At 41.9% G+C, this 14,624-nt stretch overlaps 1 protein-coding gene across 2 annotated transcripts in view; it reads left to right on the top strand.

Moving 5' to 3' along the window:
- LOC119159369 (unconventional myosin-Ie-like) overlaps positions 1–12,637 on the top strand; it is a 292,958-nt gene extending 280,321 nt beyond the window's left edge. Inside the window, exons 24-28 of one of the 2 annotated variants that reach the window (XM_075865081.1) lie at positions 1,651–1,802; positions 4,467–4,646; positions 5,423–5,555; positions 6,744–6,919; positions 12,325–12,637. In XM_075865081.1, the coding sequence (XP_075721196.1) occupies positions 1,651–1,802; positions 4,467–4,646; positions 5,423–5,555; positions 6,744–6,919; positions 12,325–12,401 (718 nt within the window). In that variant the 3' untranslated portion in view covers positions 12,402–12,637. Of the gene's footprint in view, positions 1–1,650; positions 1,803–4,466; positions 4,647–5,419; positions 5,556–6,743; positions 6,920–12,324 lie in introns of both variants that reach the window. The other variant, XM_075865080.1, reaches the window with a different exon arrangement.
- Positions 12,638–14,624: the final 1,987 nt, after the last annotated feature.

Raw genomic sequence — 14,624 nt, 5'->3', positions numbered from 1 at the left:
ATTCCGGCATGCTCTTATGACGTTAACCTGGGATGGGACTTTCTCTCCCGCCATGACGCCGTCATCCATTGTGCCGCCGCCGAAATTGAACTCTCACCCTTCTCACATTTGATGCCAGAAGACGGTTCCTCGACACTGAGCAAGATTCTAACGAAAGACGATACAACAGTGCCTCCGAACTCGACGACGGCTGTGTCTGTCTACTGCCCCGGTCTCTCCGATACAATTCCACTCGTTTCACCATCCGACCGCGCTTGTAGCAGGAAAAGGTTGCTAGTACCTTTCGCGATCGTGCAGGTCAACCAGGGCAATGCTGCTATTTTTGTAACCAACCCGTCCCCGCACACTGTTACCTTGATTCGAGGGGAATGTGTCGGCAGAGTGGAACCAGTCGACGACGCACAGGTCCAGGGCGTACTTGATGACACGCGCTGTCCCAGGTCGCGTACCATCAATGCTGTTTCCACTTCTGATCCGTCATCTGCTGATGTATTTGGCCCCTCCATCGCTTACAACCTTACGGCGGTACAGCGTTCCGAGCTTCTGGACCTGTTGCAAGAATATCGTTCTTCTTTCGATGTCGGGCGAAGTTCTCTCGGTCACACGTTCGTTGTTTGCGCATTGCATCGACACTGGGGCCCATCCATCTTTACGGCAACGTCCATATCGCGTGTCGCCTGCAGAACTATCGCGTGTCGCCTGCGGAACGTCGGGTAATTAATGATCAGGTTGACGATATGCTCCAACGCGACGTTATTCGGCCCTCAGACAGTCCATGGGCGTCTCCTGTTGTTCTTGTTGCGAAAAAAGACGGTTCTGTGCGGTTCTGTGTGGACTACAGACGGCTCAATAATATCATTCGCAAGGATGTTTATCCACTGCCACGCATCGATGACTCGATTGACAGCCTTCATGGAGCCGATTTTTTTTTCTTCTCTCGATCTGCGCTCGGGGTACTGGCAAGTACCAATGGCTGACGACGCTCGACCAAAGACCGCCTTCGCCACGCCAGACAGCTTGTACGAGTTCAACGTCATGCCGTTTGGTCTATGTAATGCACCTGCGACCTTTGAGCGCATGATGGACACCGTTCTGCGCAACTTGAAATGGTACATGTGCTTGTGTTACCTCGACGATGTCATTGTCTTCGTTTCGGATTTCTCCACGCATCTTCAACGTCTGAAAGAAGTTTTGGTGCGTGTGAGCAATGCCGGCTTACAACTAAATCTGAAAAAGTGCCGCTTTGCAGCACGGCAACTCACCATCCTGGGGTATGTCGTGTCCAAACACGGCATTCTTCCTGATCCTGCCAAGCTTCGGGCCGTGGCCGAATTCCCCAAACCTGCATCTGTCAAAGAACTGCGTAGTTTCGTGGGCCTGTCCTCATACTTCCGACGCTTCATACGAAACCTGCCACGAACATACTAACTACATATAGCGCTACTATATGGTAAAGAACCAATATCAAACCATACTTTTCAATTTTGTTTCGATCATGGATAAAATTGTCGTGTCTCAAAATATGTCGTATGTCTGTATAGTAAAGCTTCTTTGAACCCAATTCCGTTGCATGACCTCACTTCAACACAAAAGTAATGTATAATATTTAAAGTTGATTTTGTTAAGACGGCATGTGTAAACTTTGTGCAGGATGGAGTACCGAGTGAAAAAAGAAGGCATCTTCGGTGGTGGCTCCACCAAGCAGGTGCATGTCACCCAAGGTCATGGTAATGAGGCTGTTCTAAAGGTCACTGCAGGTGTTCTCAACATAAGCATTGGCCCTGGCCTGCCAAAGAATTCAAGTGAGTCGCTATGGATAAATTTAGTTATCACCTTCACATGCTCCAACACTCGACTTACTTTTAACAGGGAAGCTTTTTGAGCTCCTTGTAATTTGTCTGTTAGAAACAGAGATGGTTATCATCAACTGGTGCATGCTCTCTACGTCCTCTTCTTCTTCGTCCTCATCTACTTAACTCCCAGAGCATGCGCGCCAATTTCTTCGGTGTAGCCAGTTTATAACCCTGATGAGCGAAGGAACGACCACAAAGACTGAGAAAGAGAGGTGTTCTTGTCGAAAAAAAATTCTTCACCAAGGAGGGGGGGATCTTCGAACCCGTGTACCTTCGAACCAATTAGGTGAGCGTCCTCCCCACTCGACTATCCAGGCACACTAGCAGAGCATAGCATAGCATTGTGTAGTCTAGTGTATTAAGGAGGCAAGAAAGAGAAGTGAGCATGAAGGGGAGATCTGTGATGACGAGGAGGAGAGAAAGGAGGAGGGAAGAAAGTCAAGCACAGCATAGAAAGGAGAAAAATACAGAGAAAGAAATAGAGAGAAATGAGCAAGTGAAAATAAACAGAGAAAATTATACATAGAAAAGGCAGAAGAGAGAAGAATGAAATAGAGGAAAAAATAACTAAAGAGAAAATTAGCAACACTGCAAAACAGCATAGCCAGGTCCACATAGGTGCCCATCAGCTCCACTGTTTCTATAGCGTTGCACCTCCTTTGCAAGCTACACAAATTTATTTGTTAGTGGAATACAAACACACAATTAGGGAAATACGGGCACATAACAGGTGCATACACAAATTTATTTTTTAGTGGAATACAAACACACAATTAGGAAAATACAGGCACACAACAGATGCATCGGCAATGAGCTTTATAAGCATATCAGCTTCCTGAAGATTTTTATGGAAGGCATTATGTTAAATCACTGCATTTTGTTAAAACACAGTGAATGTCGTATATGTGTGAATGTGCTCAGTTTAATAACAACTGTTCAAATATGTTGTACGGCAAATCAAATTTGTGTGTGTGTTTGTGTATCATTTGGCTGCAACGGGCTCACTTATTTTCTATTTTGTGAAATAGTTTTGTCCATTGAGGGTGCAGTGATGGCAACATATGTGAGCACATGCAAGATGCACACACTTGTCAGTGGCAGTACTTTTTTTATATGCTCATTTGTTTGGGCAGTACAGTGTGGTATCAAACCATGGGTGAATAAACTTTCTTGGCTATGAGAAGTAAAATCTGAAAAAGTGCCCGTGGCGTCTTAGCGCAGCCAAAGCGCTGCGCCCTGCTTGAATTCTTTTGTGCACGAATTTTTGTGCAATTTGGTGTACGTCACAGCGCAATGCGCAAGTGGGCGCCGCTCTGACAGCCAGCACAGCCAGCACATGCGAAGCCGTCAAAAGGAAGCAGGAAATTGCAGGCAGTGCAAGCGCAAGGCCCGTGCCAGCAACTAGCAAACGCAAACTCGTGCCATAGTTTTGTTTACATCGCCCTGCATTTATGTCGGCATCGCAAGAGGCTCAGATCTTGTTCAGTTGCATGGCGTGCACTTTAAAATAGATTTTAACAAAGTTCTAGGCTATATTTGCCCTTGATAGTTCGTAGATATTGTGTATGTCTTCACATAGATCTGTTTCACTCATGACAAAGTGACAAAGAAATTCATTTTTAAAATTGGCATATTTGGTTTCTGCGAGTATTCTTCTCTCTCTATGCAAATTTTCACCCATCAGGATGTGGTAACTTTTTTTGTAATGTCATTTTGACTGTCCAGATTCTTGGTGCTAGCTAGCACAATGCGGAACCTGTAAAAAATGGGGAACTTCGAGGCTTCTTTATAATTTGCTAGCACCTGTGTCTGAAGCTCTGCTACCAATTTATGAGCGCCTTTATGAGCATTGCAAAACATGCACATTGTGATTGCTGTTTCTTGAAGGAACTGGGTGTTATCAGTTTTTTTCCATTTTTCTCAAACTGCTCAATTTTAAGCCTCAATACCTCGGCAGCTAGGGCAGACACAGCAATAATGTTTTCTGAAATAGAAACTTGTTTGTGTATAGAAAATAAGTATGGAAGCAGAATTTAGAGCACAAGCTTTTTTAATTAAATACTCACCATTTTTAAAAGCACTTGGAATTGTGTAAAAATATGATAAGTTCATTTTGCTGTAAAATAACCAAGAAAGTAAAAAAAAACTCTTGCATACTTTCAATTTATAGTCATTAGTCTGTTGCCATATCTTAAATATCACTTTTAAGTACTTTTTTTATGGTGGCCTTAAACAATAGGGGGTCAACTTACTTTATTTCAGGAACAAAATGACTTACAAGTAACATAATTACATATTTGAAATCAGCAAAAAAAAAAACAGCATAAGCCTGTGCACTTTGATCAAGATCACTAAAGAAAAAATGTCTAAGATGAGTCTGCCCTCCTAAATATACATTCGGGTATTCCGGGAATAGGTCGAGTATCGACACACGAAACACATGCATACAGGCCGCACTACGTAGACTTGGTGCATGCAGTTGCCTGCCAAGTCCAACCTGCAACGGCGTCTCTCATAATCATATGGTGGTTTTGGGACGTTAAACCCCACATATCAATCAAAGTCCAACCTGCAGTTCTCAAGTTCGAATTCTTAATGTTCTCTGCATGTTAGGACCTTCAGAGCGCTCAGCATCTTCTGGGCCGAGGCCATCAAAGGTGAGCACCTCAAGGACGCACCAGCAGCCCAGTGGGAACAAGTTAAAGGAACACAATGGCAGAGGTCGGACTGTGACTACTGCAGCATCTGCCAGGACTCCGAACGCCGCTCTTGCAGCTGTCATAGGAACAAGGGGTTAGTAAACCCTGTGGCTTGCATATTTGTGTTGTTTGCTGTTTCGTGAACAAAATGCTATTGAAATAAAGTGTAGCTGTTTGTTAGCTTTCGATAGAGAGTTCATTACCTTTTGGAGCTTTAGCCAGTAGAAGGTGCCACTCAGTGCTTACTGGGCTGTTGAACAAGCTGTAGTGCATTGGATCACTTTTCATATGGTATAAGGCCACTGGTAAAACTTCTGGCCAGAACAGCTGGTTTCTAGTTTGGAGAAATGCAGGAAAAATATCAGCGTGGATTTAAAAAGCGAGTGTTGTGAATATAGTTGAGAAACATATGTGGAATGATTAGAACAAATCCACCATTACTATGTGACTTTTGTCAAACTTCAAGCTGGGGTTTCCAATCTGCTTGTGTTATTTTGGGGCATCACCATTTACTATTGCAACTTTTTCTCACTAATTGTATGTAGTAATATACTTCTAGGGGTATCTATATGACTGCATACATACTTGTGGCAGGGAGGATCAAAAAATAATCTACAGGACCAGTTGATATGTACATCTTCATATGCACTATCTGTTTAATTGCCGGAATATGTCTCTTACTGTAAAGCTATCAAAGTGCTTGTGATAAGAAACTTTGCAGCATTAGATCACATCTAAATGAAAAGAGTATGCAAGTGAGAATTTGCCAGACACCATATTCGCTTTTTGATCTTTACCACCTTTTCGCTTTCCTTCACGCACTGGTCGAAACTTTAATGGGTTTATTTGGTTCTTTAATTTCCTCAGCAGCTGCAGGGGCAGGAAATGCAATGAGGCACGCTCCAAACCTGCCACGAACAGGCCACAGTCAGCACAAAAGGGTGTCCACAGAAGGAAATGGCCCTTCAGACTACATGAGACCACCTGAAGCAGGCGTGTCAGGGTGAGAATTATGACTATTTCACCTTAGTTTTGCCATAGTCTAAGAGATCCTTAACTAAATTTTCATAGCTCAGCTCATTGGGTATCGGCCCACCTGGTCATCTCTTACAGATTTGATGGAACAACTTGTTGAGGCTGTTGCTAAGGCCCAGTGCAGATGCCCATTGCTCACCTGGTAGCCCTAAAGACGACGGTTCAATTCTTGCCACAATCGTCACATTTTGATGGAGATGAATTGTTAGCAACTCATCTACAGTGCATTAAATAACTTAGCATTACACACCCTCATGTTGTCAAAATTACCCGCAGTATTTTATAATGGCATCTCTCATAGCCTGAATAGCTTTGGAATGTTAAAACCCACCCATAAACCAATCAACCAAACATCATATCATGTCTCTGGAGTTTGTGAGAAGCAACCATGAGGCAAAACTTTAAATATGCAAACTAGACAAACCATAACTGTGATTGAACAGCTTAGTAAGCCTAGCTTTGAGCTTTTTGCATGGACATCATACCTAATAACATGCCATGTTTGTTACCATTGTCATGTTTCCGTTGTGATGTTTCTGTTGTGATGCAGGTGTAACACTAAGCTTTTAACTAGTATGACGAAGATGTTGTCGAAGTCTGCTCTTATTGAAAGCTGATGTTATGAAAAGGCTGTTTCACCTCCTGTTAATCGATTTGGCATTTTTACTGGTTTCATTTGCTGCAAAAGTGGTGAGAATTGTTATGTGCCGACTTGCAATAAAAAAAAAAAAGGAGAAAGGGCCGCCATAGTCCAACTTCTGGCACTTCTAAACTATAAGCCCAACTCTCTAAAATGTTTTGCTGGTGTGTTGGTTCATTCTGTAATAAATTGGAGCACAAAAGGATGAGACACGAGAAGAGGACTACACAAACGCCCGTGTCCATGTTATGTCTACATACTATGCTACGTTTTTTTTATGATGGAACGACAGTGCAATCACACTCGGACGTAGGAAAGGAGGTACACGAAACACAGCGCTGTGTTTTGTATGCCTTCTCTCCCCTGTCCGTGTGTGCTTTTTACATCATGAAGTACAACTAACTGGCCCAAATTGCAGTCTTGGTATGCTTTGTCTCCTTGTTATTGTCTAAAATTGACACGGGGATTTGTCATCATTCACTCACTGCCCTTTCTGTGTGAACGCGTGTACCCCAGGGAAAAGCGCAAGAACTCGCAGAAAGCACGGCCAGTCCCAGGTGGTGGCAAGCCAAAGCCGCCAAGCAGGCCGAAGCCGGCAGTGCCCACATGCAAGGCCTTATACGCATACGAGCCTCAGGATACAGACGAGCTGGCAGTTAGTGAAGGTGACATCATCGAAATCCTCAAAGAAGGTTGGTATCTGTGTTCTCAGGAATAAGTACTATATTTACTCGCATAATTTACTCAGATTTTTTTTTTTTTGCGATTTTGGGGCCTTGAGGAGGGGGCTGTGCAAAGTACGCAGGTATTTTGTGAGTGTTTGAGAAATATTGTCTCACAGCCCTAACACGTGCAGTATATATGTTATAAAAATAATAATGGAATAAATTTGAGCACACACTAAGTTTACTTGTTAATTTAAAAGAATCGGCACATACTTGAACGGGTCAGATCCGGTCACGCACAGTCTAGTGAGATCACTGATCGCGAAGTCTGGTTGGAAATCATCGTCGCGGCTGCTGCCGCTACCCCAGACCACCCTCCCAAAGCACATTGTCCTCGATTCTGTCGAGCACGTTCGAATGCCCCATTTTCTTGAAGCTCTTCTCGACAATGCTGGGAGAAACTAGGTTCGACAACACGGTGGTGCCGGAAGACCCTGGCATTCGCATATAATTAAAAAGGCCTTCTTCACTGGCAGGAAACTTGTATTAGCAAGCAAGCACTCTCTTGTTTTTTCGCATACCGATCAAGCCGATCGTCATGCGTTGAAGTATGTTGCCTTGAAGTGCTTTGTAGCGACGCAGTTCCCGTTTTCTGCAGCAAAATTTCCAACAGCGAGCATCAATTTCACCGTACATATATTTACTGCAGCACCTCGCAAGAGAACCGTAGAAACGCGTCGGCCACATGGGGAAACTTAAACTTCCGAAATCGACCAAGCGTGTGTGTTGCAGCGCGGACATAGAGAACGAGAGAAACAGTTGGCGCGACAAGTCAGGCCCTCGCACGCCTCTGATTCAGAAGTTGCCCATGTCGTGACGCAAGCATGCACTCTCGCAGTGGTAGAGTAGGGAGAGGCAAAAGCTCGTGCAGTTCCGGTGACCCATCAATGCATTTAAGTGTTCGTTCGAGTACACGGCGACACCATTGGCAAGGGGGGGGGGGGACTCTTAGATGGTGAAAAGCCACTTGACCTGCTGCACTATTGACCTGGTGTGTTATGCATACTTGGAAAAAAAAAAGACTGTGCAAAATATTTACAAGAAAGGATACGGAGACAAGCGCTTGTGCCGCACCCTTCCTTTTGAACATGTTCTTTTGTGTGTGTGTGTGTGTGTGTGTGTGTGTGTGTGTGTGTGTGTGTGTGTGTGTGTGTGTGTGTGTGTGTGTGTGTGTGTGTGTGTATGTGTGTGTGTGTGTGCGTGCGTGCATGCATGCATGTGTGCAGCCTTTTCCTTTATTTTTTTGTGTAGTTATATGGCAAAATATTGAGTGAGTGATGGCAAAATATTGAGCATCAGTCTTCACTATGAACATTGGTATTGCATAAGAATTAGGTACCGTCGGGTGAAATCTCTGTTATCAATGACCATGTAGAGCTAAATGTCTACGGAGCAAAGGAAAGCTTCAGATAAACTAACAGTGGAGGCTTTGTATGCTCAACAATCTGTGGACACATACTAGCTGTCACTTTGTGTAGCTAAAATAATGTAAGTAAATCGCTACTTTGGCTTATTGACTGGGTGTTAGTGCTAAATTCATGTGCTGTGTGACACTTATGGTTAAAAGAAACATTTATGTCTGCTACCATACATATACCTCTTGAGAAAGTGCATGGGAGGACACAGCTTCTACCATATCTCAGAAGATAGCTCATTCCGTGTGAGCGGCAGGTGGTGGGCTCTGCTCCCACAGGTGTCATTGCAAACACTCACTTTCATTTCTATTTTCCTTACACCGCATTTTGTTTCTCGAAAGTCTAGTTAAGTTCGTTTATACATTTGATTGGTGTCATCTCTTGCTGGCTTTGTATGCTCGACTTTCTGCACAGTTCTGTTTGATGTGTGTTCAGCTTGTATTTATTTGCAGGACACAGAACTCATATCAATACTACATACATAAAAGTATGAAACACATGTGCAACAGATAAAATGTAAATTTCTGTATGTGCTGAGAAGCACAATAGAAGTATAGGCCTTGGTCAGCTCATGTGCAACTGTATCCCGACTTCATTTCATTATTCCATTTTATAAAAAGACAAGTGATCATTGTGCAAATGATTCTTAGATTGTGATCCGTAGAAATATGCATATATAACTTTCTCGGAGACTGCTGTTGATTGTGCCTATTTATTTATTTATTTATTTATTTATTTATTTATTTATTTATTTATTTATTTATTTATTTATTAGTATACCCTCAAGACCCAGAGGGTGTTACAGAGGGGGTGGGTACAATATGAATGTGGCAAAAAAATAATAACAACAACAGTGAAGGAAATACAACAAATAATAGTTAAAGACAAGAAAAACGAAAAACAGTGTGCAGTTACGCCATAATGTGTTTCGACACTGCGGATTCGAACAGCCCTTGATCCTTAGTGGCAGCAATGGAGGGGGGAAGGCGGTTCCAGTTCCTATTGCATACGTGCTCTACAGCTGTGCTAAAACCTGTGTTGTTCTAGAAAAAATTCACAGTTGTAAGGAAACTTAAGCACCCCTTTCTACATGTCGTGTATTGTGTCTTGTATTTTGGTGGGCCACAGTTTTATTAAATTATCATGTACTAGCTAACCTACCAACACGTGTTATTGGGCTACAGTTCCCAAACATTCTTACTCAAAATATCCCAGTGGTAGTTGTACTCACCCAAACATAGAACTCAGTCTCACGAGAATTTTCCTTTAGCAAGTAAGTGTTAGCCCAGCAGTGACATCATGAGCATGAGATCATTGAGATTGTAACAGGTAACATTTTCATACAACTGGTTTAAAACACATGCCGAGTACAGCGCAACTATAGACTTGCAGGAAGATGTCACGCCTGCTTGATGGGGCATTCTCATTGTGCCAGACATTACTGATGTACACACAAACACTACAAACACTGCATAAATATTGGAGTTCATTCAGAACTTGGTGGAATTAGAAGGGGGAATATGCTCCCCTGCATTCCTTAATAGAGCACATATTTAGAATGGGGCAATATGGTGGCTTTTGGTGATGTAATGGTCCCCTGCTTGACTTTCAAAGCTACACTGTAATCAGTCACAATGGAACTTCATTTAATGCAAATCATTTGAATGGAATCACTGCATAAGTGGAATATTAGCTGCCTTTTTGTTCTTTTTATTATTAGTGCAATAGTATTTGTGTTTGTGCAGAACGCATTAGTTCTACTATGCCAGAATGAAGAAGTCTTGCATGGCGTGGGTTGAGTGCATTCATAGTTCTCAGTTTCGCCTTGTGCAGACACTACGGAGCACATGTTGCAGAAATCCCAGTGTGGGCATAGGAATGACAATGAGCAAAAGATTGTGATGGATGATGCAAATGATGATACTGAAGGTCCATGATTAAATCAAACTCTGCTATTATGCGTGGCAGTCAAGTGTACCATTGCAAAGCCGCACCATTGTTTGAAAGTGCTATGAAAAAAAACCCTATGCATGTATAGGTGTCATGTGGTTACGTTAACAGATGTAGTATTGCATCGCAATAGCGTAGAATCACACCAGGCATCACACCCTGTGAATTGTTGTGTGGTATGGTGGTTTTAAAGGCCCGCCCATACAAAATGCTCAGTCTTAATTAATCATCAGCCACGGTATCTACAGAGTGTGCAGCAGTGTACAAGATGCATTTATTGCCTTACTGACATGTAGTGAGTACTTTTCAAAATGATGAATTATAATGTAGTAGGCACTTCGTGACTGTATTTGCAGTAGGCACCATCGGAAAGTTTGCAATGGTCAATGTCGCATACACATTCTTTCCTTTGCGGCACGTGGTTAAAATATCTGCTGTGAATTGAAGAATGTTGAGCGAATCAGAAGGTAACACAAATGAGGTCTAATGGTGCACTTCACTCTTGAAGCCAAATCGTGAGTGCACTTGGAAGTTTTCGCTGCATGCCTTTGCAACTTTTTTGCTTAACGGCACTCCTAGTAAGTGTAACATAACATGTCTTCCTGGTCTGTTCAAGGTCTGTAGCGTTTTCACTGTTTATTATTAAAAGTTGTGTATTAATAAAATATATTTGTGACACTCGAGATATTAAAACTAGGCTTATGCAATAAGTGAATTTTAGGTTTGAAGGGAACAGTGATTTAGGTTGAATAATCTCGAATCGAATACTACATATCATATATTATAAAGACAAATGGGCATATTTGTCATGACCTAACTAATTTGTACAATATTTTTTAATTGAAACAAGCTCTAAGCGAATGTCCTTTTTTGTTCAAAGAAAGTGGGAACAACTTTCAAAAATAGTACCACGGTTTGACTTTCGTGAGAATGCAAGTGATAACTTGTAAATTAGGTATGTTACGTTTTAAAATTTACTATACTTCAAGCATATAAGCCCATACAACAATTTTTTAACTCTAAAAAATGATGAATCAATGCAAGGGTAGTATGCTCATTTAACCTTGAGGTGGGGCTTCGCAGCAGTCGAACTTCAGAGTAGGTGTTTCCATGGCATAGCACTTCTTTACTGTTGTGAAACCACCATTACAAGGGTTATATGCCGACTTTATTTATCTATTTGTTTATCTTGAATACTTTGAAATTTTCAATAATTTAAGTTCGAATTGATGCAAATTTGTATACTGTGATATATTCATTCGAATGTTCACACAAGCTTAATTGAAACATCATAATACCACAGAAATGCTGTTTACTAGTTAAAATTTACCCATTTTTGCCTTTTAAAGCACAAAAGAAAAAAATGCCGCCATATCCACGAAGTGAATGATGATGAGTGGGCGCAGCTCCGGAGGTAAACCTGGTAAACCATGAATCCTCTGTACATTTTGCCCACTCGATTTTATTACATCGCTCCCCCTAGCGTACGTCGCCGCACTAAATCGAACGATTGCCTTCAACCAATGACACGCGCCATATGTGACATCATTCCTATTTTATAAGATCTCGCGTCTTTCATCAACTACAAGTACCGCTTTCTAGTTTATAACATCTTGCATCTTTTCATCATCAGCTACAAGTACCACCATCTAGTAAACACTGCAAGAACTAAACTAGAGGTGGCTACATACAGGGGACGGTACCGCCATCTAGTGAACACTGCAAGAACTAAACTAGAGGTGGCTACATACAGGCTACAGGGGACGCACAGCCCACGCCCTAAGGAGCTTCGCCCCTGAAAAAAAAACTGTGAGGCTAGAATCTCATCACTCCACACTTTTGAGAATGGCACGTAAACGAAGCGTTTATCGGGTTGTATAGACCAGGTTGTATAGGCTGATGTTGTTTCTAGATCTTTTATCGCTGTGTACTTGTTACTGCAGGATAGCTTTAAATTCTGTAACGTTTAGTCTGTTGTCTTACCATGGTGTAATTGTCTGTTTTCAGACCCATCAGGCTGGTGGCTTGGTCGACTAAGAGGCAAGGAGGGGCTCTTCCCTGCCAATTACGTGGAACGTATCTGATTTTGCATTTTAAATTCAACATTGCTATAGGTCTCCTTTGCACAGAGCTTGAAAGCAGCGAAGTGTTCAAGTGTGATCAAGAACCACAGGACCTCAACGATTATCCTTTGTGCGAATTCTGCTTATGTTACAAGATGGAGAGATTGTGTCTTCTTACTTTCGTTCAAAGGTAACTAGAGGCCTAAGTTAACCCGCTGTGCTAATCTGAGAAAAGTGAATAGACTTCACCATCTGGATTGTGCGCAGCTTGAGAACACTTGTCTGCAAGATCTCTGGTGCTTCAAGCACAATCGCTGAAGCACCTTGTACTTTTTCGCAAACCTTGTGACGATGATAGAAGAGAACTGAAGGCTAGTGTCATTGTGGCCAGAGCGGCTATATTCATCAGCCCAGTGTTGTTTTCCATTCTAGCTACATTTTAGTTTTGTAGAAAGATTGCAGACGTTGGCAGTTTTTATTTTTTATTTTACACAGGCCTAACTATGCAGAGCTGTGTGAAAGCTGTAAACAACTGTCCTTTTTTTTTCCAAAAAAGCTCATCATTAGAGCCTTTTTTTTTTATCTGTACATTGCCTATCTGCCTTCTGTACAATTCTCAAAAGTGCTATCCCCTCTTCATTGCGAATCGGCAAGTGGACACTGCGCTTTACCCAATGCCGCACTACTCTCTTTGGTTGATGTGGATCTTAGCATTACTAATTTCAAAAGACACTTGAACATCCATGCAGATTTGATCAGAAGTCATGGTATCGGTATTTATAGCCAAAGATTATAGTTTAGCCATGAACGAGCAGCCTCCAGCTTCCAAGTTGTCCGTTTCCGAGCCCTCCACTACGGCGTTTCTCATAATCATATGGTGGTTTTGGGACATTAAACCTCACATATCAATCATCCAAGTTGTCGGTTTATTATAGCCATATTCAATATCTGAAAACGTACTGGTTGTCTTGACTATTTGTACAAAGGTTACACTGAAAAAAAGCATCAGTCTCATAGTCGTAAAACTAGGAGGAATTTTTCGCTCTTTGAGGCTTTCTTTATGACGAATTTTTTTTTTTCTGTGCTGTTTTATGCTACTCTTAGATCAGATTTTATAAAATTCAGGTAATCTTCTCCTCCCTCCCTCTTCACAGGCCTCTGCAGACCTGTAGTGTTGCCAGGAATTGATGTGGGTATTTGTTACATTTGTCCTATTAAAACCAAGGTCAGTTATTATATGTTCAATAAGTGCACCAGCAACACTGCGATTTCATCTTTAACTTAGTTGCATACTACTTTAAAGAGGGAACAATAAGATCATGTTCAGAAGCATGGAAATTTGGGCAAGTTCGTACTTATCAATATTAGTATTTAAAAGTGTGTATCTCTTGTACTTTGTCTGTTAAGTGCTCTGAAATACCAATATGAATAAGGTCATGTAGATACTGTTCTTAGAAAGTTTTGTGCGCTCGGACACAATCAGTGAAATAAAAATGGCAATGACGGTATTCCTGGGGTCAAAGAAGTTCGATACTAGAACAACTTTCGGCTTGTTACAGTAATCTTTCAACAATCAGTTATACTCTAAGCTCGCTTCTTATAGTAGTTACAAAATATGCCCAATTGCCGCCTTGCATGTATCTCATCATCAGCCCGACTATGTCCACTGGCAGGACGAAGGCTTCTCCCATGATCCGCCAGTCAATCTCAACAAGAGCTTAGAGTAGAATCTCAGTACTAAATGGAACCTGAAGGGACCGGGAAAATGTGTTCCATTTAACAGGAATGCCAGTTACTGAGAGGTGAACATGGGTGCAGAATGCAAGCCAGAAACCAAGCATTGCAGAGGCAATAGTTCCGTTTAACAGATTTTCATTTGAGAGTCTACTGTAATTTGGGCAAGTTGGTTTATCATGGTAGTATTGTAGTAACAGTGTGAAAACTGTAGGAAGAGACAAAATGGACAAAAAATAATTCTTTCCTGCCCATTTTTGTCTCTTCCTACAGTTGTCGCACAGTTGCGCTGTTACTACAGCACATATTGCCTCGTCGAGGCGATGCCAGGTATTTCTAGTAATATTTCATTATGTAATATTTACGGCTGCGTCATGTGAGCAAACAGAAACAAATTCTATATTTTTTTTCTTTTGAAGCTTCAGCTAATCAGTGGCAACATCAAAGCTACCTATTTACAGCACTCCAGGTATAAAAAAAAAGGGCTCAGCTAGCCAGACACAGACAATG

Source organism: Rhipicephalus microplus, chromosome 1, assembly GCF_043290135.1.
Source record: "Rhipicephalus microplus isolate Deutch F79 chromosome 1, USDA_Rmic, whole genome shotgun sequence".
NCBI classification, from domain to species: domain Eukaryota; kingdom Metazoa; phylum Arthropoda; class Arachnida; order Ixodida; family Ixodidae; genus Rhipicephalus; species Rhipicephalus microplus.
Note: the sequence above shows the minus strand (reverse complement) of the source record. Positions and strands in the feature narration are given on the sequence as shown.